The 25539-nt window shown below is 41.1% G+C and overlaps 1 protein-coding gene across 13 annotated transcripts in view; it reads left to right on the top strand.

The window, feature by feature from the left end:
* Positions 1–25539, top strand: part of dst (dystonin) — a 413393-nt gene that overhangs the window by 238216 nt on the left and 149638 nt on the right. For 11 of the 13 annotated variants that reach the window (XM_039739122.1, XM_039739120.1, XM_039739118.1 and 8 more), the window contains 10 exons: positions 447–5075; positions 5165–5314; positions 5554–5769; positions 8891–9040; positions 13185–13418; positions 14216–14368; positions 15852–16085; positions 18039–18323; positions 20918–21463; positions 23971–24147. In XM_039739122.1, coding sequence (XP_039595056.1) covers positions 447–5075; positions 5165–5314; positions 5554–5769; positions 8891–9040; positions 13185–13418; positions 14216–14368; positions 15852–16085; positions 18039–18323; positions 20918–21463; positions 23971–24147 — 6774 coding nt within the window. The remainder of the gene's footprint in view (positions 1–446; positions 5076–5164; positions 5315–5553; positions 5770–8890; positions 9041–13184; positions 13419–14215; positions 14369–15851; positions 16086–18038; positions 18324–20917; positions 21464–23970; positions 24148–25539) is intronic. The other 2 variants (XM_039739121.1, XM_039739129.1) reach the window with 2 other exon arrangements.

Genomic DNA, 25539 nt, shown 5'->3' with positions numbered 1-25539 from the left:
GGACTGCATTTATGTAATAAAGGACCAAGTGTGCTGTAAACATGCTTAGCATGACCATCTAATGGTTTGCCCACGTTCTAACGTGTCACGTCAGAGGAGCGCATGGTGACGCCGTTTTCACAGGTTTCCACTGAACTAAAACAGGCCAGCACCCTTGTTGATTCTGTTGTGTTCTCTGACTAACTCTGTTTTGTCAACTGCAAGGAGTGAGTAGGGGTTTCCGTTCACCGATGCATGCCTGCTTGCGTTGTGTCGTCTCTTCTTGCTGCTGAAACACTGACACAGATTTTCACTTGTGCGTATGACCTGCTAACATTCACATGCTTTGCTGTATTTGGTAAGTACACGATCTTAACTCTTTTTTTTTTTTAAGAGCCGTCCATGAATATTCAGGCGTTTCCTTGCATGTAATTGCATTATTTATTTATTTTTTCCTTTCTCTCTAGGAACACCAGGTCATCCAAGGCATCCTTGATCTTGAAACAGGAGCTGTCTTTTCGGTGCCCCTTGCAATGCAGAAGGGTCTCGTTGACTGTACAACTGGAATTCTCTTACTTGAAGCTCAGCTGGTGACCACTGGACTTGTCTCCCCTGAATCCATGAAGGGTTTAGATCTGGAGGAGGCGTTTCAGAATGGTCTGATTGACCAAAGCACATATAGTCAACTGCAGGAGATTGATTGCGCTAACAAAAATCTCCAACGGTATTCATCAGATGCTCTTCCAGTCATCAGAGCAGTGACAGAAGGAGCAATCTCTGAGGCGCTAGCTTTCAGAATAATAAATATACATTTGGCAAGTGGCGGATTAAAGGTCAGTCGTACCGGGGAGATGTTGAGTTTACAGACTGCACTCCAAAACGATCTCATTCCTGAGTCCCTGTTTGTCCGGATACTAGAAACCGAAGGCAGTGGAAAACATCTTGTTGATCCGAATACAGCGGAAAAGCTTAGTCTAGCTCAGACGGTACAAAGAAGCAGATTACATGGACTCTTGGGATTAAGAGTGTTGGATGTGAAGAAACGAAAGGATGGCAGGATTTCTTTGCAGTCTGGTGGTGACCTCAGCATTTTTCAGGCGATACTTGAAGGACGTATTGATCAGGAAACTGCAGTCAGATTATTAGGAGCTCAGCTGTTTGCCGGGGGTATTATTGACCCTGAAAGCAGCCACAAACTGAACGTGGAAGAGGCCATTCACAAGGGCTTGATCGATGAAGACATGTCTTGCGCGATATTGAGCTATCAAGTACAAAACGGTGGGATCGTCGACCCTCATGGTGGTAAGAGACTTACTTTGGATGAAGCAGTGCAGTGCAATTTGATGTCATCAAGAAGTGCTCTCTTAGTCCTGGAGAGACAAGGGAGTCTTAAAGGTCTGATATGTCCAAATTCTGGAGAAACCTTTACAGTTTCTTCCTATTTTGAGTATAAAGAAGCTACCACCGAACTCGACTGTAAGTTGCCTGAAAACCGTCACCAAATCACAGCACTTTACATTCCCGACACATCCAAAGTGCTCAACTTTGAAAATGCAGAAGCACAAGGAATGCTGCAACGTACCTCCACATTGCTCCTAAAATCAACAGCACTTCCGGACTCTATACCTAACCCAGAAGAGATGAATGAAAATGCTGCAAAATGGACATTGTTTTGTAATTCTTGCGTAGATGGGCATGATTTATCGGAATCTCAGCTGCCTCATTTGGCTCCAGTGTCAGCTTCAGAAGCAAAACGGTGGTTCATATCCTATCTGATGATTAACAGTTATGTAGATCCCAAATCTGGGCAAAGAGTTTTAATATATGAACGAGAGTTGGATAAAATGACTTCTTTTTATACAGAAAAAATTTTGTTACCTGATCACGATAACTTTCAAATTATTTTGTCAGCTGTCCCGCAAGAACCTGGAAAAGAAATATCCACACTTCTTCATCAGTGCTTCAACACGGAAGTGGAAAACATTTCAGTTAGACAAAGTTTAGAAACAACATTTAACAACGATATTGGCAGTAAACAGTTTATGGATGCAAATGCATTTGATGGCAAGGAAGTTGTGGAATCAGTTGATACTCAGGGGTTTCTGGGCCAGGTTCAAGAGCAGCATGATAAAGTAAAATCTGAAACTACTCCAGATAGTGAAGTTGTTGCAAATATTGATTCTCAAGATTTTATGCATTTGAGCAGTAGCATGGTTGGGTCCCACATGAACGTGCAAAATGACTTCCTCTTATTAGATGAACCGATGGACACAACACCTACAAACCATCACCAAAACCTTAATATTCAAGAAGATCCTCATCATGATCTTGTCACTGAACCTGTCATGGATCATAACCACATTTTTGAAACCAACCTAAGTGACAGTAAAACTGATTATAGAATGCATCAAAACAAAATTGCCCAAATACTCACTGAAGGTTGTACACTTCCGCAGATGGCCGTGGTGGAAAAAGAGGAAGCTTTATTTGCAAGTGAGCCTAATAAAATCTGTAACAGTTGTGAATTAGATTGGACTTCTCTTAGAAACATGAACTCTCCGCATGATATAAGTGAGAGTCATTCATGTAACCCAATTACACCAGATATGTCAAGAAGCCATAATGGGGAAGTGGACAAATTGACATCAGAACTGTCACTTGGTAGACATACTGACAAACAGGAACATTTCTTGAAAGAGCAATCTCTTCACACAGAAGCAATGACCATAAAATGTTTAGAATTTGATAAGTATTCTGTACAATCTCTGGAAAATCAACCTGGTCCTTTAGATGAATGTACTGATGAAGAACTCAAGCTTGAACCTTATATCAAGAAGAGTTCTTTTGGTGAACAGATGATAATTGAAGAGTTATCTGCCGAGACTAGGGAAGGGGAAGTTATTAAAGACAGAAGTAGAGAAATGTTAACACTTGGGGACTGTACACAACACAAACATGTAGTTGTGGATACTTCAGATGAACTGAATGACCATCAAGATTTAACCGCAACAGACAACGTGAAAAGTAATGTTAAGTTGCTTAGTTCAGATGATGATTGCATGGTGGAGAAGATCAGTGTTTCAGAAAGCAAAAGGAATTCAGATGCCATTGAGGTTCATGCAGCACCAGAGGAAGCAACAGTGAAGTTACAGCTGGAGGAGGTCTCTGCTATGAAGTATGCTCTCCTGGAAAGTGAAGAAGAAATGTTAGGGGATGTGCAGGGCAAATCTTGGCTTAAGGAAGAAGAAAAGGCTGAATTGTGTTTAGAACCTGAAAAGTTACTCTGTGTCATGGAAGCAGATCATAGAGTAGAGATGCCTACATTGGTACAGGTCAGGGCTTCCCATGACTTCCAACACCAACTCATCTCAGCTTCAATAGAAAGTAGTGTAGGTGTGTTAAGAGACACAGACAGAGCCATTCCACATGAGCGGTCAGATGGTGGAGAGATGTTTGACGGTACCAGAGAGGAACATTGGGGTAACTGTGAATTGTCTATAGAAGAACAATTCATTGAGGGTATGTCGGCATCAGACATGACACTTTCCCAGGACTGTGGTCTTCCACGGACTACGGTAACAATCAGTGATCAGCCATGTAAATCAACTATCACCGATAAACAAATCTTTCCAAATTTTGATATAACTTACTCTGTTAATAAAACCAGACAGACATGCAAGCGGGCACAGACTGAGGAACACTGTGACCCTAAAATTTCACAAGCAATCAGGAAGAGCCACAAATTTGACCAAGACTCAGTGTCATCACTCGGGTTATTGTCTGAAATGACCAGGTCTTCTAATTCAGAACCTACAGATATAGTTAGTAATGAAGGACAGCTATCTTTATTGACTAAAAGAAATAAAATGGGTATAGAAAATCTTCCTGGTGACCCTAGCAAAAATGGAGATGATCATTATTTAGAAGAGGACAGCTCCACCAACGTTTTGTCATCATTTGTCAACAGTGATGAAGAGGAGCCCACTAGCGATCCAGCAGGCACTTTATTTCTCAAATCTAGTGAAGTATACCGGTTTGGCCTGGAAGATAAATACTCCAAGGCTGTGGAGTGTCATGATAGCATTCCTGGTGTGCTCCATCCTTTAACGGAAATGAAGATAAATGCTAGGAACAATTACAACAATCTAGAGCTTTCTGAAAATGGAAAGTCAGAACATCTCAAAGCCTTCAATAATTCAGAAATTGAAACTGAAACCGAATATGAGAATTTGGAACAGATAAGTGGGATTGGTGAAAGTAGTGGCAACTACCCTTATGTCCCAAACCTTGAACCTGAGAAGACAAGTGACGATCAAGAAAGTGATACATTAGATGATAGCATTGAGGAGAGTCAAAATGCATCCCCACAAGCTGTAATACTAAGTGGTGGTGCAGATGTGGAAACCAATGAGCTCTTCCAAGCTAATAGACCTCAGGAGGAACCTCCGGAAATGTCTGACCTCTACCACACCCTGAGATCCAATTGGCAGGACCTGATGAAAGTGAAAGTTACGGACACTACGGTGGAAGTTTTGCAAAAAGCCGAGTCAAAGGTCATTGAAGGCATGATCAAAATTATAAATAATGCGATACAGTCGAGCGGTGGTTTGGAGGACGCAAGCGATTCGAGTGACGATGAGGACAGGGATGATGCTCTCACGTGCATTGATAGCAGAAGTCCAGATATCCTAATTGACTTGTTAAAACAAAGCGGTGCCAGTACAATGGCTGACACAATACCCGAAATGAAGAAAGGCGAATTGTTTAAGGAAAGCCCACACCGTGTCCCAAAATCTGTGACTCCAGCAGAACTCCTTCAGGAGCAGTTACAGCGTCTTTTCCACATTTCACCTCGTGGCACAGATCCGGATCTGAATGCTCAGCTTAATGAGATCTTAGTAGGTTTCATGCAGAGAGAAGGACCTCCTGCAGTTGAAGGTGTTAAGAGCGGGCAAATGGCTGAAGCTACTGATCGTGGCACACGGCTCTGCCCTTTGATTAAGGCCGATGCGGAACTGAAGGAGAGGGAAAAACATGAAGAAGGGTCTGAAAGTTCAGAAGAAATTTTGAAAGGGAAGAAGAATGGGAATGGCAAAGTAAGGATCTTTTCCAGGTTTGTTTGATGAGCAGTGCGGTGTCTACTTGATTTAAATGTGCTTAATGTGAGTGCTTCAATATATTTCAGCCATTAAGTTGTACACAGCATTATCTGGAGTGTATTGGGAGACTTCAGGATCATTCGGATGTATTAGAAGATTTAAAAGAGGATCTCAATAGCCAAGAACTCATAGGTCACACTTTGGAAATTCTGACAGAACAACTCGACAGTTCAGAGGTATGATAATTCTTAATTAGTTATGATAATTGTTTGTATTAGTTATTTTCGCAGTAGACAAGACGGAAAAGCTTAAGCATCCTTTCTTTTCAGATTGCCATCTTTAAACTGCTGCTGCAGTTCATTGCTCAGTTTGCATGAATGCACCCTTAGATAGATACGAGTTGCAATCTCTTTTAGACCAGAAGCACTTCTCTTGCTTGCTTTCGGTAAAGCATGGACCCTTTTCCTTTTTTCAGTCTCTAGAGTCACAGCTTTCTGCTCTGTCCGGCACGCTAGCTGCAGATCTGAAGACAGCCGAATGCTTGTTAGAGTCCACTGGGGAGCACGTGCCCACACAAATTCGCAGAGATCTGGAAGCAGTCTGCAAAGATTTGCAGCTTGCTTTTGCTGATATTTGCAAAATGGCTGCAGAAAGGAGAACTTGTATTAAAGAGGCCACGGCCTTGGAAAAGGTCAGTATTTTGTCTGGGGAAACAAAAACCTGCGGGTCTTGGTACTCGTGATTAGTCTAAAGTAATGCGTTAGGTTGTCATTTATCTCGTCTGCTGTACTAATTTGTCCTTGCATGCATGCATCTACTAAAAGTGAATCTCACTGGAGTTACAGAAACAATCTGTTCCACCATATGGTCAACGAAAGCATGGCAAACAATCTCAGAAACTGGCCATCAGTTGTCAACGGAAAACACAAACGAGAACTGGAAAAAGTTAGCGTCCATTCAGGGAAAGTCCTGTTTAATGGTTGGTGGGTGGTGATGAGCAAAGTGGTTCCCGTGAAAAAATTTTAACTTTGCAAAAAAATGTTTCACTTCTAGAGAAATGCGTGCCATTTGCACACGAAGAAATGCATTATAATACCTTCCTGGAAGGGTTTTCATGAATTAATTCTGCATGTGTCCCTCTGTCTTCTAGCTATTGAACAAAGGATTTCTAGTAGAATAAAAGAAATCACCAGAGTATCTGTACCAAACACATGCACATCAAATGAGGTCATCCACCTGCAGCTAAATACGTTCAGACCTGGCCAGTACTTGAATGGGAGACCAATCAGGAAAAGCTTGAGTTGGCGAGGCCAGCAGGGGGCGCGTAACCTGTTTTCTGAAGGTGGATCCCAATGCCACAGTGCAATGAAAGGGACACTGTGCTTTAAAAATGGCACCGTCTTTCAGATGAAACATAAAACCAAGGTCCTGACTCTCTGTGGTCACAAAAGATCCCTGGACATCTATTATATAGTGCCTATCTACCTATCTATCTATCTATCTATCTATCTATCTATCTATCTATCTATCTATCTATCTATCTATCTATCTATCTATCTATCTATCTATCTATCTATCTATACTAATAAAAGGCAAAGCCCTCACTGACTCACTCACTGACTCACTCATCACTAATTCTCCAACTTCCCGTGTAGGTAGAAGGCTGAAATTTGTCAGGCTCATTCCTTACAGCTTACTTACAAAAGTTAGGCAGGTTTCATTTCGAAATTCTGCGTGTAATGGTCATAACTGGAACCTACTTACATACATATATACGGCCATAGCTTGCAGCTCGGTTGCAGTGTGAGGCGGAGTTGCGTCCCTCATTGTCACGCCTCCCATGTAATTGAGTGCCTGCCCATATAAGGCTGTCCGTCAGCATTACACAATTGAGAAGGCAGCAAAAGAATATGAAGCAAGTGACGCATACAAGCATATTCGTGTGTGCAGCTACTGCTGAAACATAAGCACGGTGTAAACCTTAAGTTTAAATTAAGTTCATAGACACACTGCCGCTGGAGTTTGTCATGCCTACGACGAATACGATATTCGCGAGATACAAGTTTAATGAGAAGATGAAGGTTATAAACGAGACTTTTGATCACTTTGTAACGGAGTTAAAATTGCTGGTCAAGGGCTGTGCTTATGCAAATGAATAGGAAAGCAAGGTGCAAAGCTTAAGTTTAAATTAAGTTCATAGACATTCTGCTGCTGGCGTTTGTCATGTCTAAGACGTATACGATATTCGCGTGATACAAGTTTAATGAGAGGACTCAGGGTATAAACGAGACTTTTGATCACTTTGTAACGGAGTTAAAATTGATGGTGAAGGACTGTGCTCATGCAAACGAAGATGAGATGGTCAGGGATAGACTAGTGTTTGGCACAAACTCAGCGAAAGTGCGAGAGAAACTTTTAAGTGCTAGGTCTGAGCTAACATTAAATAAAACCGTGGACATCGTAAGATCGCACAAGATAGCACAACCACAGCTGAGAACCTTCGATGCATGTACTCGGACCAGCTCATGTGAACTGACTGTGAACGCAGTACGCACACAACAAACAAAAAACGCATTACACAATTGAGAAGGCAGCAAAAGAATATGAAGTGTGTGAAGCATACAAGCATATTCCTAAGTGCAGGTACTGCGGAAACAAAGTACACGGTGGAAAAAGTCAACGTCCAGCTAAAGGAAGACAGTGTAAAAAAGTGATAAATTGAACCACTTCGCTAAAGTTTGCAGGACTGGGAAAGGTAAACCCGTGCATGCAATGTGTGATGTCTCAGATAAAGAGGAAGACGAGCTGTTTATTGATGTACTAAGAAAGGAACAACCCTCTGAATTTGAACAAGCCTTTGCAGACATATCAATAGGAAAGCAAAGTGTAAAGTTTAAGTTTAAATTAAGTTCATAGACAGCCTGCCGCTAAATATTCGCAGGCAAATCCACAACTTAATCCCGGGAATGCCTGTTAAACATCTTAGATTCACGAATACCGATTTGGGTAGTGAACACTTCGATGAATGAAACCTGTTATCTTTACAACGGTTGACAAACACGGAATGTAACTTGAACACAACACATCCTCCAAATACGAACCTGATTGAAAGAAATAATGATAGTTAAATCCTTGATGACAGCAACACTCATAACAGTGACAAAACAATTACATTGACAATCATGTTACGTTAATTTTAAAATGTTTCCTTTTCTTTTTCATAACTTCTTTAACACACTACTTCTCGGATTTTGCTAGTCTATAATAAATTGAGGGACATGAGAGAAAAATATGTGAATACGTCCATGGGGGTGAATACTTTTTATTGGCAATATATAGTGCCTTTTATATCCATATATGGCACCTTCCCTAAATCTTTAAATCTATAACATAGTATATGATTTATTTCAAACCTTCCTATTTAACTAAATTTAATGCCATTCCTATCCTTCCACCATTGTTTATATTTATGTAATGAAGTGTTTATATCTGTCTGACTAAATGCCTGATTCAAATTACAAAAGTTCCCTTAAAGTTAGAAAATTACCCTACTGAAGTTACAAATTTTTCCCATAAGTTACAAATTATCCCTATCAGATCACAAATGATCCCTATAAGTTACAAATGGTCCCTATTTAGGTTACAAATGGTCCGTAGATCGATCTATCTAGCTGTATGTCCTGCCGACTATATTAAAATTATCTATCTATCTCTCTAATCCTGCCAACTATACCAAATACTTTCTATCTATCTATCTATCTATCTATCTATCTATTAGAAATAAAATTCATTTCTGTTTAATCCCCTTGCAGTCAAAAATAAAGGCTTTGAAGCAGGACCTCCTCGACCGACTTCAGAGATTGGCAGACTTCATTCAGGATAACACAAAGACGATCACAAGCCTGGATATCATGAATACAGATGATCTGGAAACAGTGAAGTACCGAATTCAGCATAACAAGGTAATCACTGTAAACCAGTAAGTCATTTTTTAGTGATTAAGATTTTATTTAGACACACAGTATTGGTGAAATGTTTATATTCCTAACCAAAATGGATAAAAAGAAAATCCAGTAATATTCGTCCTCAAAACTGACCACAAAAGTGAATCAGTGCCACTGCGATTCCAGTTCTCACAGCAGTGTATGTTGTCAGCTTCACAAGGATGACATTTTTGTCAGAGTCTGACAATCAAAAATTGCTTAAGCTAATGTGACTGCCAATGTGACATGTAACTGCTACAAGTAGTTGGGGGTCCACATCAATGACAGGCTGGACTGGTCTCGTAACACAGTGGAGCTATTTAAGAAAGGGCAGAGCAGACTGTTTTTTCTTAGGAGATTGCATTCCCTTAATGTAGGTAGTGATATCTTCTGCATGTTGTACAAGACTGTGATGGCCAGCCAGTGTGTGTGATGGTAACATCACTTGAAGAAAGGCCCAGCAAATCAACCGGCTAATTAAAAGGGAAGACTTAGTTATGGGACACACTCTAGATGCCCTGGAGGTAGAAGATGAGGAGAGAAGGAAGACAAAACTTAGTGCCATTATGAACAAAGCTACACATTGTCTCTGTAACATACCAACGCTGAGGACTTTCAGCGAACGTCTCATTCAGCAGAAGTGTGTGAAGAGATGTGACTTTTTATTAATATACCCATATAGAGCCTCACTGGGACTGCCCTCTTTAAGAAGTTTTCTTCATTTTTGTAATTCTTGTGTGTATCTGAGGTGAGTAGTTGTTGCTGTTTGATACAATATTTCTTGAACTTTTGTAGCTAAATTTCTCCCTTGGGACAAATACTGTAAAGTATAATCTATTAACATTCTCTACAGTGGGTTCAGAAACTATTCAGACCCTTTCACTTCCACCCATTTTGTTATGTTGAAGTCTTGTTCTGAAATCATTGATCTGCTCTGATCCTCAGACTGGACTGAAGGTTTATCTTCCAACAGACCAGTGTCCCTAACCACAAATCAAACTTAGGGACAACTCTGGGAATGTCCTTGAGTGGCCCACTCAGAGCTTAGGCTTGAACCCAATGGAATATCTCTGGAGAGACCTGAGAACAGCCTTCCACTGGTGGCCTCCATGCAACCTGTCAAAGCTTGAGAGAACCTGCTAAGAAGAATAGCAGGGCAGTCCCCAAATCCGGCTTGTTGAGTCAAATCCAAGATGACTCCAAGCTGGAATGGCTACCAAAAATTCTTGTGTCAGTGGGATATTTCAGTTTATTATTTTCTTCATTATTTTGGGGTATCAAGTGTTGTTTAATGAGCGAAAAAAACCAAATTTAAATAATTTTAGCACAAGCGTGCTACATAAAATGTGACAACAGTGAAGGGGTCAGAATGCTTTCCAAAGGCGCTATAAGCACTTCCAGACAGGAACATGACACAAATGACACAAATTCAGTTTCACACAAGTCATGTTGCTAATCACTAATTGCCATGTTTGTTCAGGTACTGGGATACAAAACCAAAGTGTGCTCTGCGAATGAAAAACGCTGAGACCAAATCAGAATTAAAGAGCAGTAAAATCGATAGAAGAACCTAAAATTCAAAACACTTAAAAACAAAAAAATGAGCATCAGGAAAAAAATAATCAACCATCATTTTTGATTTCACTGACATTGAATGGTATGCCCAGTGAGGGTCCAGGTTGGCTGCAGCTGCTGTAACCCTTTTGCACCCGGAATTGTCAATAGACAGGCAGGAGTTGGTGCAAGAAAGTGTCTCTGGTGCTTTATGAACAATCCGTGTGTAGACAGTGTGGCGCATCTATACAGGCAGTCCCTGGTTTACGTACGAGATAGGGACTGTAGGTTTGTTCTTAAGTTGAATTTGTATGTAAGTCGGAACAGGTCCATTATTTGAAGAAATGCTATTGCTGACCGACTGTAACCAAGTGCTCTGCCAATGAATGATGGAGTTTCAACTCTCTCTGACCGTTTTATTATTTCTACTTTATTTTCAATAGTGATGGTTTTTCTCTTCTTTATTGTATCACCAACACTTGCATCAGATTTGTGTTTCAGAGACATTGTTGAAGGGTGAAGACAAAAGGTTAAGATGAGCTCTTCTGCACAGCACTGTACACACTTTCACAGCAGGAAGGCACCCATCGTCAACACGTCTAATGTACTGATGAGAGACAACTTCCCGCTATGTATGTAACAATACAAGCAGGCTTGCTGTTGAGAATGAATGGAGGCGGTGAGGGGCGGTTCACCACCTGCCCACCACACAGTCACCTCCACTACAATAGATAGATAGATAGATATGAAAGGCACTATATGATAGATAGATAGATAGATAGATAGATAGATAGATAGATAGTTTACAGCGTCTGCCCACCGAGAATGAGCATGGTGTGGCCTAAGGCGGGTAATGAATCGCCCACCACTGCCCCCATTCAACAGGCAACCACCCGAGGCACACTACAATGCTACCCCCAGCTGCCCCGTTCACCCTCAATGGCCTCCATTCAGCCATAACCGGGTCACCGCTTGCAGCATCACCAGCTGGCCACCGAGAGCAAATGGGGCAGCCGTTTGAGGGACACTGCAAGGCTATGATGTGGGCGGGCAGCGAACCGCCCCATCCAGCCTCCGTCCTGCACGCGACCCCAGATCACACCTAGCCGCCCACTGAGAATAAATGGGGTACGGTCCCCACTGCCCCATTCATCAACCGGAGCCGCCCGAGGGACACTACACTGCTTTGCTCAACCATCACCCCCCCAAGGCCTGCTCTATGCACCAGCGACTTCGCGTCTCTAACGCTCGTGTATGTGGATTTTACTTTCACCAAACAACAACTCTTTTAATTCTCAGAAATACGCCTCTTCATTGGGAAGAAACACTACTTTTCACCGATGGCAATATGGATTAGACGATCTACAAGTCTCCGACTTAAAGTTTAAATCCAAACAATATATTCGATCCCTTTTTGTTGTTCTGTTATTTCACTGAGTAATGATTTCCATTTGTTTTCGCTAATGCGATCTTTACAATCATTTTATGGCAGACTTTCGAATTTTCGTACTTCCATTATCTCTAACCTGCTCTGTTTGTGTATTGCGCCAACATTTTTTAATTCTTTACAATGTTCCACTTTGTCGTCTACTCATTGTCTTTTATTTCCGGCCCCAGGCGTGGTTAAATCTCTTGGCACAAAGTCTCGTCTTGCGGGACATGAAAGTATCTCTCTGAAAAAGTCATGTCTCATCCCAGGATTTTTTTATTATAATAGAGAGATTGATTTTTAAAGTTTGTCCTGTTTCACTACTATGTAGGCAGAGCCGCAGGGGACAGCTAGTTAGAGATAAAGAAATAAACCAATAAAACAGGCAATCATGTGAAGGTTAAAATCTATAAATCGGTCAGTCAGTTAGTCATTTCCCAACCTGTTATATCCTAACACAGGGTCTGCTGGAGCCAATCCCAGCCAGCACAGGGTGCAAGGCAGGAACAAATCTCCAGGCAGGGCAGCAGCCCACCGCAGGGCACACAACAATCACACACTAGGGGACAATTTAGGATCGCCAATGCACCTAACCTGCATGTCTTTGGACTATGGAAGGAAACTGGAGCACCTGAAGGAAACCCACGCAGGCGCAGGGAGAACATGCAGGACCCGGGAAGCAAACCCAGGTCTCCATTCTGCGATGCAGCAGCACTACCCACTGTGCCGCCGTGCCGCCCCACACTTATACATATTTATTTATTTGTTATTGAATGTTTTTCTGTCTTTCAATTTACAATATATCTGTTTTTCATTTGACATATCCATTTACTGTCTCTGGTTATTTCGTCATGTCAGGAAAATAAGACATCTTGTAAGGATAAAAGCAAGAAACCACAGGTATTCCAAGTTATAGTCTTGGTAGTGTAGTGGTCAGTTTTGGTAAGAGGTTGGCCATTACAACCCAACCAGCCCATCAAAGCCTGTGTGCTCCTTAATTGGTTCATTTTAAACCACACACCCCCATGGAACTTCATTCAGTGCAGCACGTGGCAGAGACCACAGGGAGCATACACCATGTTAGATAAGACTGTACAAGGTGACACTTGCCCACTCACATGTCTCTTTTTCAACTTTTAGGATCTGGAAAAAGCTTTATCTGCCAAGGGGCATGAGCTGGACACGACAGCATTTGATGTTCAGTACTTCATCTCGGAGTACGCTCAAGATCTACTGCCCTCCGATAGCAGGGATCTTCTGAGGACTCTCAGTACCACCCAGAGGTCATTTAAGGAGATTATGGAAATGGTCTCCACACAGCGCGACACGCTGATGCTTCATCTCGAAATAAGACGAGATCTGAGTAACCAGAAGGTTTGATGTTTCTTTTTTTTCGTGCTTGAGTATGTGGTAAGGAGAGAAAAAGCTCTGTTGCCAATGTCTGAGAAGGGAATGTTTGTTTATCTATACACCTGGCATGTCATTTTGAAAATGTGCCCCAGGCAATGCCACCTGCTGTCACTAACATGTAGAAGGAGATGCCGTCTGATGGACTCCACCGAGTCGGCACAACTCACACCGACGAGATCTTCAAGTGCATGTGTAGTAGAAAGAAAACGCGCTTCAAGTTTCAGAAAATCAGATTCTGTTCTCCAAGTAGTCATTTACTGGTGTGGTTTGCTGGAGGGCGCTATATTTAGTTAGGATGGAGAACTCAAAGCTTGCAGAAGTTTAATCACCATATTCCATATTGAGTAGAGAAAATTATATTCATTTAGGCCAAGTGGGAGGTAAGCACTGGTTGTGTCTCATTTTTGTCTGCATGACTTAATAATGCCTGCTGTATAGTGCTGTTCAACTACATTCCTGTAGATTAACCATTTCTGTGGTCCACCTTACCTTTCAGGCTTCAAGATGGTAGATGTGAATGTTACTCAAGAGGACCAAAGCAAAACACCGCTTCAGTTTGCATGGCACAACGGGCCTAACAGAAACAATAACCCGTAATGTGTTTGAAATGATATTGTATTATTTACAGTGCGCTCCATGTTCTGTCCTGGTCAACTGCTATCATGTTTACAGCACACTTGTGAGATGATGAAGGGAAATGTTCTGCTCGTATCAGGGAGCCTCTGCAGTTCTGGGGTTGTAAACTGTTTTGGTCTTTTTAGACTCTTGCAGAAAAGCAGAAGGAATATACCGAGAAACTGGAGGAGATGTGCCATCTGTTAACACAGACAGAAAACCGCATCATTGGGCACCAGCAGACCACGCTAAATAAAGACAGTCTTGGTGATCTGCAGCAGTACCAGACGGAGCATCAGGTGAGAACTGCGTAATAAAGCCCACCAAACTTGGCCAGAGCCACAGAAGGTATCACCAGCTGGCCCCACAACATACTGCTCACATAAGTGGCCTTTTTCAAACAAGGCGATAACCAGGACACATAGCCTGATGTCGTAAAACAAATTAAATTTAATATATTGTTCACTAAATAAACACATATTTGTATTGTGAAAGTTCATTAACCTTCTTCATTTTACAGTCCAAATGCATTAATCAGTCTACTAGGTGTGATACCCGTCAAACACGGGTTCAAATCAAAGTAATTAACGTAGACCTCAGTGTTGACATCTGCAGTGCACCAACTTTCAGAAAATATTTTGTAATGCATGTATTGATAAAATGCTTTGCAAATAGGTGTTGCTCCACATTATCCCAGCACCGACTTGCGTGGATAAGGGAGTGCAGTCCCTTTTATTAAGGACCCGGGAGTACTTCCGGTGCCAGGGAAGTCCCATAAATTGGGGAGCACATCTCCTAACAGCACACCCTGGTGGCACCAATAGAGACTACATCTCGTAGCATTCCCCCTGCTGGTTCCCAAATAGGCACTGTTACAGAGGGCTGCTGCCATCTAATGTCCTGGGGGAATAACCTGTCCCTTGCAGCATTTTTTATTTGTGATGGGCTGGCCCTCCCTTCCGGGGTTGTTTCCTTCCTCTCTTCTGGCCAGGATGCCTATCTGCCTGCCTAGAGCGGACCATCCGGGTAAGGAATCATCACCTCCTCTGGCTAGGATGCCCATCCAGCCCAAGTGTCACTGACGATAGATAGATAGATAGATAGATAGATAGATAGATAGATTAGATAGATAGATAGATAGATAGATAGATAGATAGATAGATAGATAGATAGATAGATAGATAGACAGACTGACTATAGGCACTATTTTATAAATATATAGAAAAATTGAAAGGCACCATATAGATAAATAATAAAGGCACTATAGAATTATAATAGATAAATAAGTACATTTTCATTCTCGCAGAGCATTGTCATACTGAATTCAGTTTCATTTCTATTTTTTATGTGCATTTTCTCTTTAATTCTGTTATTTTCTTCTTGATTTCACATTTTGTATACTCACTTTTGCTCCTATGAATTCGCTCACTTGGTAGCCATCTACTTTTTACTTTTGTAACAAGACGTGGAGTCAAAATTAAAGTGAACTGATGAATACAAATATGAATATTGGATGAAGGGGTGGATACAGTGTTTGTGTACCAGAGGGTCTTTAACGAGGTCCTGAGTTTAAATGGCACTCATCATATTACACCATTTTGGAATCTGGTTGATGTCACAAATCTTGATAAGGAATATCGTTTTGATTTTATTTTCTCTTAAATGGTTTCTGAAATTCCACACACACAAAGTCAGATTTGCTGTGGTGAAAAAAGTCACTTTAGGGAATGGTTGAAATGTGAAATTCTGAGCGGGACTCTTCTGTTTTACTTTTCCATTCAGGCTTTGCAGAGGGATGTCCAGGCAGGCCAAAGTGCCTTAGCGGAAATTGTGAAGAGCTCAAATAAGTTTCTAGAAGAGAATCAAGGCAAACTGCACCCTGATCAAGTCGCACTCATTGAAAGCAGAGTGGATGAAGCCAAGAGAAAATCCAAACTGCTAAGTCAGCGAGCTGAGGAATCAAGGAAAGAGCTGGACAAGGCTTTGACAACAGCCATCAAACAAGAAACGGCAAAGGTCTGGTTATCTTTCAGAATGGCCTAGATGGTGACAGTTAATTTGTCTTTCTTGGCTATTTGGCTTCATGTGTCAGGTGCATCAGGTTATTTTGGTTTCAAATATTGCAGTTTGTGAATTTTTACCAGCAAAAACATTTAATTTGAATAGAATAACTCGCACTATAAATATTTTTACCCATTTAGTTTATTGGGGGCTGCAAGATTATGGTGTGATCCAGAAGTTCAAGTAAAATGCAGTTCTTTTCTAAAATTGCGTTCACACTGAGACAGATATTTCAATTTAAGACCCGCCTCTTCCCTTCACTCATTGGTTAGGAGTCCTGTCTCTTTTCAGTTCAAAAGCTCATTCCAGGGTCGATGGTCGAGAAGACGTTTCTGGTGTGTCATGAAGTCCCTGTAGGCTGAACGCTGATCAGGGGAGCAGACATGAATGGAGAGAGGCCACAGGTACAAATGTGGACCTGCAGTGTGGTCGCATCTCACAAGAAGGCAAAGTTCCCTGGAGGAACTGCGATGACCATCAGAGGTGGCAGCTCTGTAAACAGCAAGGGTGGCAGCTCAGGTCTGTGGTGACTGGTGTAACCAAGGATGCCAGACTAAAAGTTGGGGTGCCAACTAGGCAACCCCATTTAATCGCAGACAATTAAAACATAACTCCAATTATAGGGCCTTCAGTAGCCAAAAGTCCGACACGGCTGCGGGAGCTCTGTCCCCGTTGATGTCCAAGTCCAAAATGGATGCCTCCTTCTGGGGCCCGCCCATTTTGTAGCATCACAGGTGGAAGGGGTGGGCCTTTCTGTAGGTGCTGTGGGTGGGGCTAGATGTCATCCTTGAAACTGCGGTGTAGAGATAATAAATGGTTAGTGCTGTCACACCCTCTCGTCCCTGGATGGTGTTGCCTATGGAGGTCCCCAGACAGATGTGTGACACGGCTGATGCAGGAGGCTGTGTTGGTGGATATAGCGGGATGCCCTAATGTGGGAGTATAGACAAGCAGGAGAAGAGAAATTTTAAATGTATTCACTTATTTATTCTTTGTAATAAAAAGACAAGAGAGGGAATAAAGAATTAGGGCACCCATAGGCAAACTCTCTATATTTGGAATAAAACAAAATAACAAATCGATTAACATTTGTTTAGCAGTGACATCTTTCCAAGCGCGAGTCTAGCAATAGACTGCCTACAGATGGCAGTGGAGCCGATTAAGAGGTTAGTGGAGAGGAAGAGGCGGGTTCAGAAAACCAGAAGTGATGTCATGACTCATCTTACTGTCAATTATCGGATCTTGCAGATGAAAAAAGGGGAGCAGCATTAGGTGACAGTGTTGACCCATGGTCAAGGGTGGAATTACAGTCAAATGGGCCCTTAGGCTAGATCCCGCTCGCACATGTGTGACATCTTATTTAGGTTGAAGCACCTCAGGACCAAGGCTTTTAATGGTATTTGTTTCTGAGATTTTTATTGATATTCGTCCACTGCTTTGCACAAGTTTTGAGGCACCTCCAGATCCCCATGATTTTGCTAAACTTCTGCTTCACATCTCTCTTGTCTGCGCACTTGTCCAGTTCCGTCTTCTCTTCATGACTATCAAAGCCCCAGATTAAGGTTGCTATCCTGGGGTTCAACAGATGGTTACCTAGAAACAAAAGTAAACTTGGTCATGTGAAGTTATACATCTACTTATAATTTAGGTGGATCTTTTTTTTTATTTCCCAGTGACTGTAGTGACCTCGAAGAGTCCTTAAAAAACACAACTAGTGCATATCACCCATCCCTCCTCACTTTCAGGAGTGGAGTGCCTCCATTTCCCTTTGAAGAAGGGGGTTCCTGTGGTCTTCCATCTGGTCAGATGGACCTACCGCAATAAAAGAAGATTCAATGATGAAAGTGAGGTGTTCAGTTTTGGTTTTTGTTTCTTCAATACCATTAAGTTCTACCCTTTGATCTATAGGTGGCTGCAGAGGAGCAACTGGAAGACAGCAAGAATAAAATTAAAGGACTCCTGGGCTGGCTGTCAAATATTGGAAAAGATCAAGGGGTGGATGAAAACCTTCAAGAACAGATGGTGAAACAGAATGGGAACCTACCTCTGGAAAACAGAAGCAAGTTGAATGGACAAGAAGACGATGCAAATGGAAACCTACCTCAGCTCAATGGCCAGACATGCACAGTTACTGACGGAAAGAGGACAGGCAAGGATGACCTGGACCTAAGCAAGCAGCACGATCGAGTAAAGGTAAGCATTCTTTGGTCTGCTCACTGCATGAAGAACATTCACAATACTGTCGTTTTAAAAATGAAATTAGGATCCACGTGTTTGGTTGTGTGTAAACGTATATCCTGGTGGCACACTGGCTTAGAAGTCATTGCTGCTGTTGGGTTCTAATCAAGCACACAAGAAAGGTGTGAGACCTCCAAAGAGCAGGCCAGACTTCCTTTTAGCTTGCTTAGCTCATTACCAGTGTGGAAACCGTACCCCCAACACAGACAGACCGACACCAGGGTGTATGAAACACGCTCCTTTATTTACTACACCACAATGCCTTCTCTCATTAACTCTTTCCTTTCTTCTTCTTTCTCTTCTTCTTTCGCTCTTGCTCTTTCTCTCTCTCTCTTTCTCTTTCTCTTTCTCTTGGACCTCCTCCTCCTCACAAGCTTCGTCTCCTTCCTCCCAACTCTGGCTCGCTCTCCGGAAGGAGGCGGCTCCTTTTATCAGGACCCGGATGAGTCCCAGGTGCTCCCCTTGACGTCACTTCCTGGTGTGGCGGAAGTGTCAGGAAAGCCCCTGGAAGCACTCCGGGTCGTCTTGGAACTGTTTCCGGGAGCACTTCCTGGTGTGGCAGAAATGCTGCCATCCAGGACTCCCCAACTGACCGGGCGCCTGGCGTGGCCACTCCTCTCACGGGCATCCCAGCTCTGTCTCCGTGGCCCCCAAATAGACCCGGGCGGCTGCCCTCTCGTGGCCGAGGAGAAGTATTGTCCCCATTGGGGACTGTCCAGGCGTTCCGGCCGGGCAGTGTCCCCGTACATCTCTGACACCAGGCTGCCTGACTGTCTGTCTGTTACATTTATATCGCTCTTTTCTAGCTACTCAAAAGCACTTCATGAAAGGCTTATGGTCTGTCTAGGCCTCAAAACAGAGAACAAAATCACAAGAGAGACTCCATATCTCGAAATACACATGTGGTACCCCTCCATGATAAAAGAAGACCCCACGATGGTCTCTGAACTAAGTTGAAACTGACAAAAGTCATTGGTGCCCATCATTGTGTATTTCGTATTTAACAAAAATCTGACTTTCCTTTAGAGTTTTGATAATGACACAAAAGAAAATGGCATGGAGAAAAGTTGTATTGTTTAAGGTCAAGAAAATCCAGACCCATTTCTGTTTTGTTTTTTTGACTGCAAGTTTTGCTTCACGTTTCAGTTTTGTTGCTAGATTTCTTTTTTCATTTCCTGGTTTTCTGATTTAGACTTACGCATTCACCTCTGTGTATCTCTCGGTCCATTCTTATGGTTTGATGGATGTAGTGGCCCCTCCTCTCGGGTGGGCCTTTCACCCCAAAAACACTGGGAACATAATGACATTTAAAAACAACGGGTCCCCCTTGGGGAATTGAGTGGGATTGTCAAGAGTGGGGTGGTGCCCCCGTCTTTCTGAACTGTCCACAATCGAGAGAATAGGGGAGGTTACCACACTCGATGATTGTCAGAGGGTCCCCCTTGTTGAATTAAGCGTGATAGTCAGAGGGTCCCCTCAGTGAATCAATTGTGATCATCAGTGGGTCCCCCTTGGTGAATTGATTGTGATTGTCAGAGGGTCCCTTTGGTGAAACAAACACAATTGCCAGAGGATCCCCCTTGGTGAATTGAGGATGACTGTCAGAGTGTCCTACTTGGTGAGTTGAGTGCAGTCGACAGGGGGTTCCCCGTAGGCAAATCAATTGATATTGTCAAGGGGTCTCCTTGGTGAATCAAGTGCAATTGTCTGAGGGTCCCCCTTCCTGAATCAATTGCGATCGTTAGAGTTCTCCCTTGGTGAAGCGATCACAATCATCAGAGGGTCATCTTGGTGAAACAAAAACGATTGTCAGAATATCCCCCCCGGTCAATCAAGTGCAGTCATCAGGGGATGACAAGCGCAATCGTCAGAGTGGTGATCCACCGTGCCGCCCAATCACAACCCACAATGACTCCCTACCATTCTGAACAACAGCAACTCGTGATGCCCTCATCCCACTTTTGATTAAAAAACACTATTAAATAATAACTGGACAGAACAATATCAACAGAAGCTGTCGTAACAAATGAAAACACTAAAAATTGAAAGAAATATTCAAGAGAAAAGAAATGCAAATTTAAGCCAAGGAGGAGCCCCAACTAAAACATAACACTCCTGTCTATTGTCCCCTCTGGCCCTCATTCTGGTTTTCTAGTCCCTGGTTTTTTTCCATTTGAACGTACTCCAATACTCCAAATTTGCAACAGGGTGGTAAAGATTGTTTCCATAGCTAAAGACTCAGGTGTTGAGGAGCTGCAGTAGAAATTGGCAGAAAAAGGGATCCGGTCACAAAATACGCATAAATGCCACAGTAGTACCTCACTAGCTATGCTGCCTCACCCAATCAGCCAGACCCTAAATATAACAGACAGTTCAGAAATACCTATGAATGTGTATATGACTGAAAATTGAGGTGGCCTTAAGTAAACTGTCACTTCAATGGCATTTTATATTCCAGATTCCTGTTTTCAAATGCACTTTTTTGCATCTCTTCTAAAACTGAATGGCTTTTAGCTGGTGGTGGATTCAATCCTGTGCTTCTTCTGCAGGCTCATCATCGTGAGATCTTATCGCAGCAGCAGGCCTTCATCATTGCCACTCAGTCGGCTCAGGCGCTCCTCGAGAAGCAGGGCCACATGCTTTCCCCAGGGGAGAAGGAGAAACTTCAGAGTAACATCCAGGAGCTACGGGACCGCTACGAGACAACGCTGACTGAGGCAGAACTCAAAATGAAGCTGATTCAGACCGTCCAGGACGAGCTGCAAAAGTTTAGGACTGACTGCGGTGAATTTGAAAACTGGTTACAGCAATCGGAAACTGAGATCGCCGAACTGAAATCTGGCGTCTCTGACCAGGACCACCTTAACAGCAAACTGCAACGGCAAAAAAGTTTTTCCGATGATGTTATCTCCCACAAAGGGGACCTGCGTTTCATTACAATATCCGGCCAGAGGGTGCTGGATGCTGCTAAAATGTGCAATAAATCTGATACCAGCAAGGACTCTGAGCTCTCTGTGGACACCTCAGGGGTCTCCACACTGGTGCAGGACAAACTGGAGTCGGCTGCAAATCATTACAAGTCCCTTCATTCGCAGGTAAGTCTTTGATAGATAGATAGATAGATATGAAAGGCACTATATAATGCATAGATAGATAGATAGATAGATAGATAGATAGATAGATAGATAGATAGATAGATATGAAAGGCACTATATAATAGATGTGAAAAGCACTATATAATACATAGATAAATAGATCAATAGATATATATGAAAGGCACTATATAATAGATAGATAGATACATAGAAGTGAAAGGCACTATATAATAGATAATTTTTTTTTAAATTTTAAACAGACCTTTATTAACAATTATAACATCATTGTAGTCAAATTAACAGTCAAAATTAAACAGCATTTAATAAAAAAGTTTTCCTAGTCATACTTTGGTAATAGACATTCATTTTCCATGGAACATAAAACACCATTTACAGCCCAGATTTCTTGAAATACATCTAATTGATTAATTAGTTTAAAATATGCAAATTCAATCTTCAATCTCCTTTGAAGGAGGACCTTAAACATTAACAGAGCATCAGTGGTTTTCAGATCTTTATCTGTATTTCTTCTTGTTTTTGAAGTTGCCATCTTGGCCTGGCCTAACAAAAAATTGCAAAGTAAACATTCCCTTTTACAAATTCTTGATACCAACATTCCAAAAATATATATGAGTTTGTTAAATACAATTCCCAAATCCATCAGCAATAAATCAAGGAAATGCAGCTGTGGTTGTAATCTGGTACAATACAGAAATAAGTGATAAACTGTTTCTTTCTGAAGACAAAATGGACACTTATCTGTTACGCTGGCGCCAATGGTTTTTAAGAATGAATTGGTGGCTACTGCTACATGTAGAATCCTCCACTGCAGGTCCCCAACTCTTTTTTCAATGGGCAGTTTATATAAAGTCCTCCATGCTGGAGATGTTGTGTCATGCAGACACAGAGTGTTTCTCCAGAGGGTATAAGCCATGTCCTTCAAATGCATAAAATAGGACACTTTAAGACACCAGTCATACAATGCTTGTTTTGATAATTTTGGGAACAAAATTCCATTTATGTGATTAATTTTTAAAACTGAGTTATTAGGACTGATAAAATCTTTTACATTCGATTTAATTGTAATGACACATTCAGGAGGTTCTGCCTCTTTTATGAGATCTCCCTAGAAAAAAATCTTCACACAGTGGACCTGCACCCAATTGCACTAAAGAGACTTTAAGTTTGTTAATAATCAACCCCCCCAAGACGGACAGACCTAATCCCAAGCCCATGTGCCACAGCTGCCCCAGACTTCCACTGGTTGTTGACCGGATCAATAAAGTCAGCTACTTTAGTAAAGCCTTTGTTCATAAGCAGTGAGTTTAAACTGACCGAGTCAAACTCCAAGATTGGATTCCATACTACTGGTTCTTCATATAATTAATAGATAGATAAATAGATAGATAGATGTGAAAGGCACTATATGATAGATAGATAGATAGATAGATAGATAGATGTGAAAGGCACTATATAATAGATAGATTTGTTGATTTCTTTTCGATCCTATTTTTGTAAAAATTTGTATGGAATGTTGTGTGATTTCAATAAAATCAAACAAAAATACATTTGTTCAAAGAAATGAAATATATTAAAAATAAATTATGAATATTATACATATATATTTAAGTCTCAAGAGACAATTGATTTGATTTAATAATAAAAATTGTAATTGTTAATGTTACTAAAACTCCAATAAATATTTGATCACAAAAAAATATGTATATCTATAACATATAAATTATAAATATTGTATATATATATATATATATATATATATATATATATATATATATATATATATATCTGTTTGAGTGTCAAGAGACAGTCGATTAAAAATAAAAATTGTTAAAACATAAGAGTGCTATGAAATGTGAAGCCACTAGGTGGCGACAGAGTATTTTTTTTTCTTTTTTTTTTCGTATTTCCTGTTAAGTTGGTAAGTTTGTAATCTCATTTGAGGAAAAATTAAATACGCAAAATGGCAATTGTTAAATAAGTAATTGCACGTAAAGATACAGCAAATTATATAAATGAGGAAACAGTTTACAAAAAAAAAATTAGATAAATAATTATTATGAGATACAGTATCATCATTTTATCTTGGTTCAATAAATAGTTAGTTTGTGTAAAATGATTGCTGTCGTTATTTCAGAGTGACTGTTTTATTTAAAATTGAGACATTTCCTGAAGTGCCTGCATTACATATTTCTTGTCATGGTGGCCTCAACACTTGTCAATCAAGTCAAACAATGTTAAATAAAAGTATCTAGCCTTGCCCTCCATAATGTTTGGGACAAGGACACATTTTATCTTGCTTTTCCCCCTCTTCTCCACAGTTTAAAATTACAAATTAAACAATTTGGTGGGATTTAAGAGCTACTGTCCAAATTGTGACATTGAACTGTGCATTGGTGACTGTCACAAAAAATATCACATGAAGGACGAGTCCTGAATCAGCATCAGTACCACTGACCAGGACTGTTCTCTGTACTTTCATATTTCAGTGCTACCTGCTAGGCAACAACCTTAAAGACGTGGTCGAGAAGTACAAGCACTATGGAGACGCCTCGTCTGGGATCGTGACTTGGTTGGAAGACGCAGAAGAAACTGCCAGGAAGCAGCTGGCCGAGGTGATCGCCGTGGATCCACAGGATCTCCAAAAGCAGCTGGAAGACACCAAGGCAAGTACTCGCCGTGTTTAGCTTTGCTTTGCGGGTCTTCAAGGCTGGACGTCTTTTGACGTTTGTCGTATCCTGGAGCGAGAGCCGGTTGGCCGGCAGGCAGTGGCGTTTGTGAAAATTAACAATTTAATGTGCCCTGCTACCGATAGGCTAAGGGTGGTCTGTGGTGCATTAATTGATATTGTCAAGATTTTGCATTATATAGGGGGCATTAATTAATTTCATTTTTTTTTTCCAGTTAGTGTATGTTTTTGCTCTGTAGTTTTTTTTTTTTTAAGAGTTTTATGTTGCGCTTCATTTTAGCAATCTGTTAATGACATTCCCAATTTAGAATTCAGTGTGAGGATGACTTTGGGATATTGCATAAACCAAAGTGGAATTTAATGGACATTTGGCTTTACTTGTTTCTCCTTCAGTCTATTAAGTCCTCCCTGTATTGATTTATTGATTTACAAGATCACTGGCTGGCTAAGATGGGTTCAAATCTAAGTAATCAACTTTGACTTCAGCGTTAACATTTGCAGTGCACCATCTACTGGAATGCATTTTGCAGTGTGTGTAGTAAAAAAAAACATAATGCATTGCATTTACCATTCCAACTTATGGTGCATCACAAACATTTGTAGTAATAAAACACATAACTAAAAATGTTTGTGATGCACCTTCTGTCACAATGACAAATACAGTGAATGTGTCTCAATTAAATGCCATTTGGTATGAAATTCGTAAAAGCAGTGTTAATGTATGTGATGAGCCATCTGTTGGAATGACAAATTCAATGCATATGTCTCAGTTATATGCCATTTGGCATGGGATTTGTAAAAGCAGTGTTAATGTTTGTTATGCACCATCTGTTGGAATCATAAATGCAATGCACTTTATTAATTAAAATGTGATGCATCATCTTTTGAAATAGAATGCACATGTCTGTAATAAACCATTTGGTGTGAGAGTTGTAACTGCAATGTTAATATTTGTGATGTACCATCTGTTGAAATGACAAATGCAATGCATATGTCTCAGTTATTTGCCAATTTGGTATGGGGTTCTTAAAAGCGGTGCCAATGCTTGTGATGCGCCATCTGTTGGAATGACAAGTGCAGTTCATATGTCTCAGTTATATACCATTTGGTATGGGATTCATAAAAGTAGTTCTTAGATAGATAGATAGATAGATAGATAGATACTTTATTAATCCCAAGGGGAAATTCACATACTCCAGCAGCAGTATACTGATACAAAAAACTATTAAATTAAAGAGTAATAAAAATGCAGGTAAAAACAGACAATAACTTTGAATAATGTTAATGTTTACCAAGGGGTGGAATTGAAGAGTCGCATAGTGTGGGGTCTCCTCAGTCTGTCAGTGGAACAGGATGGTAACAGCATTCA

The sequence above is a fragment of the Polypterus senegalus genome, chromosome 16 (assembly GCF_016835505.1).
Source record: "Polypterus senegalus isolate Bchr_013 chromosome 16, ASM1683550v1, whole genome shotgun sequence".
NCBI classification, from domain to species: domain Eukaryota; kingdom Metazoa; phylum Chordata; class Cladistia; order Polypteriformes; family Polypteridae; genus Polypterus; species Polypterus senegalus.
The sequence above is the reverse complement of the archived record's forward strand: the minus strand, read 5'-3'. Positions and strand labels throughout refer to the sequence as shown.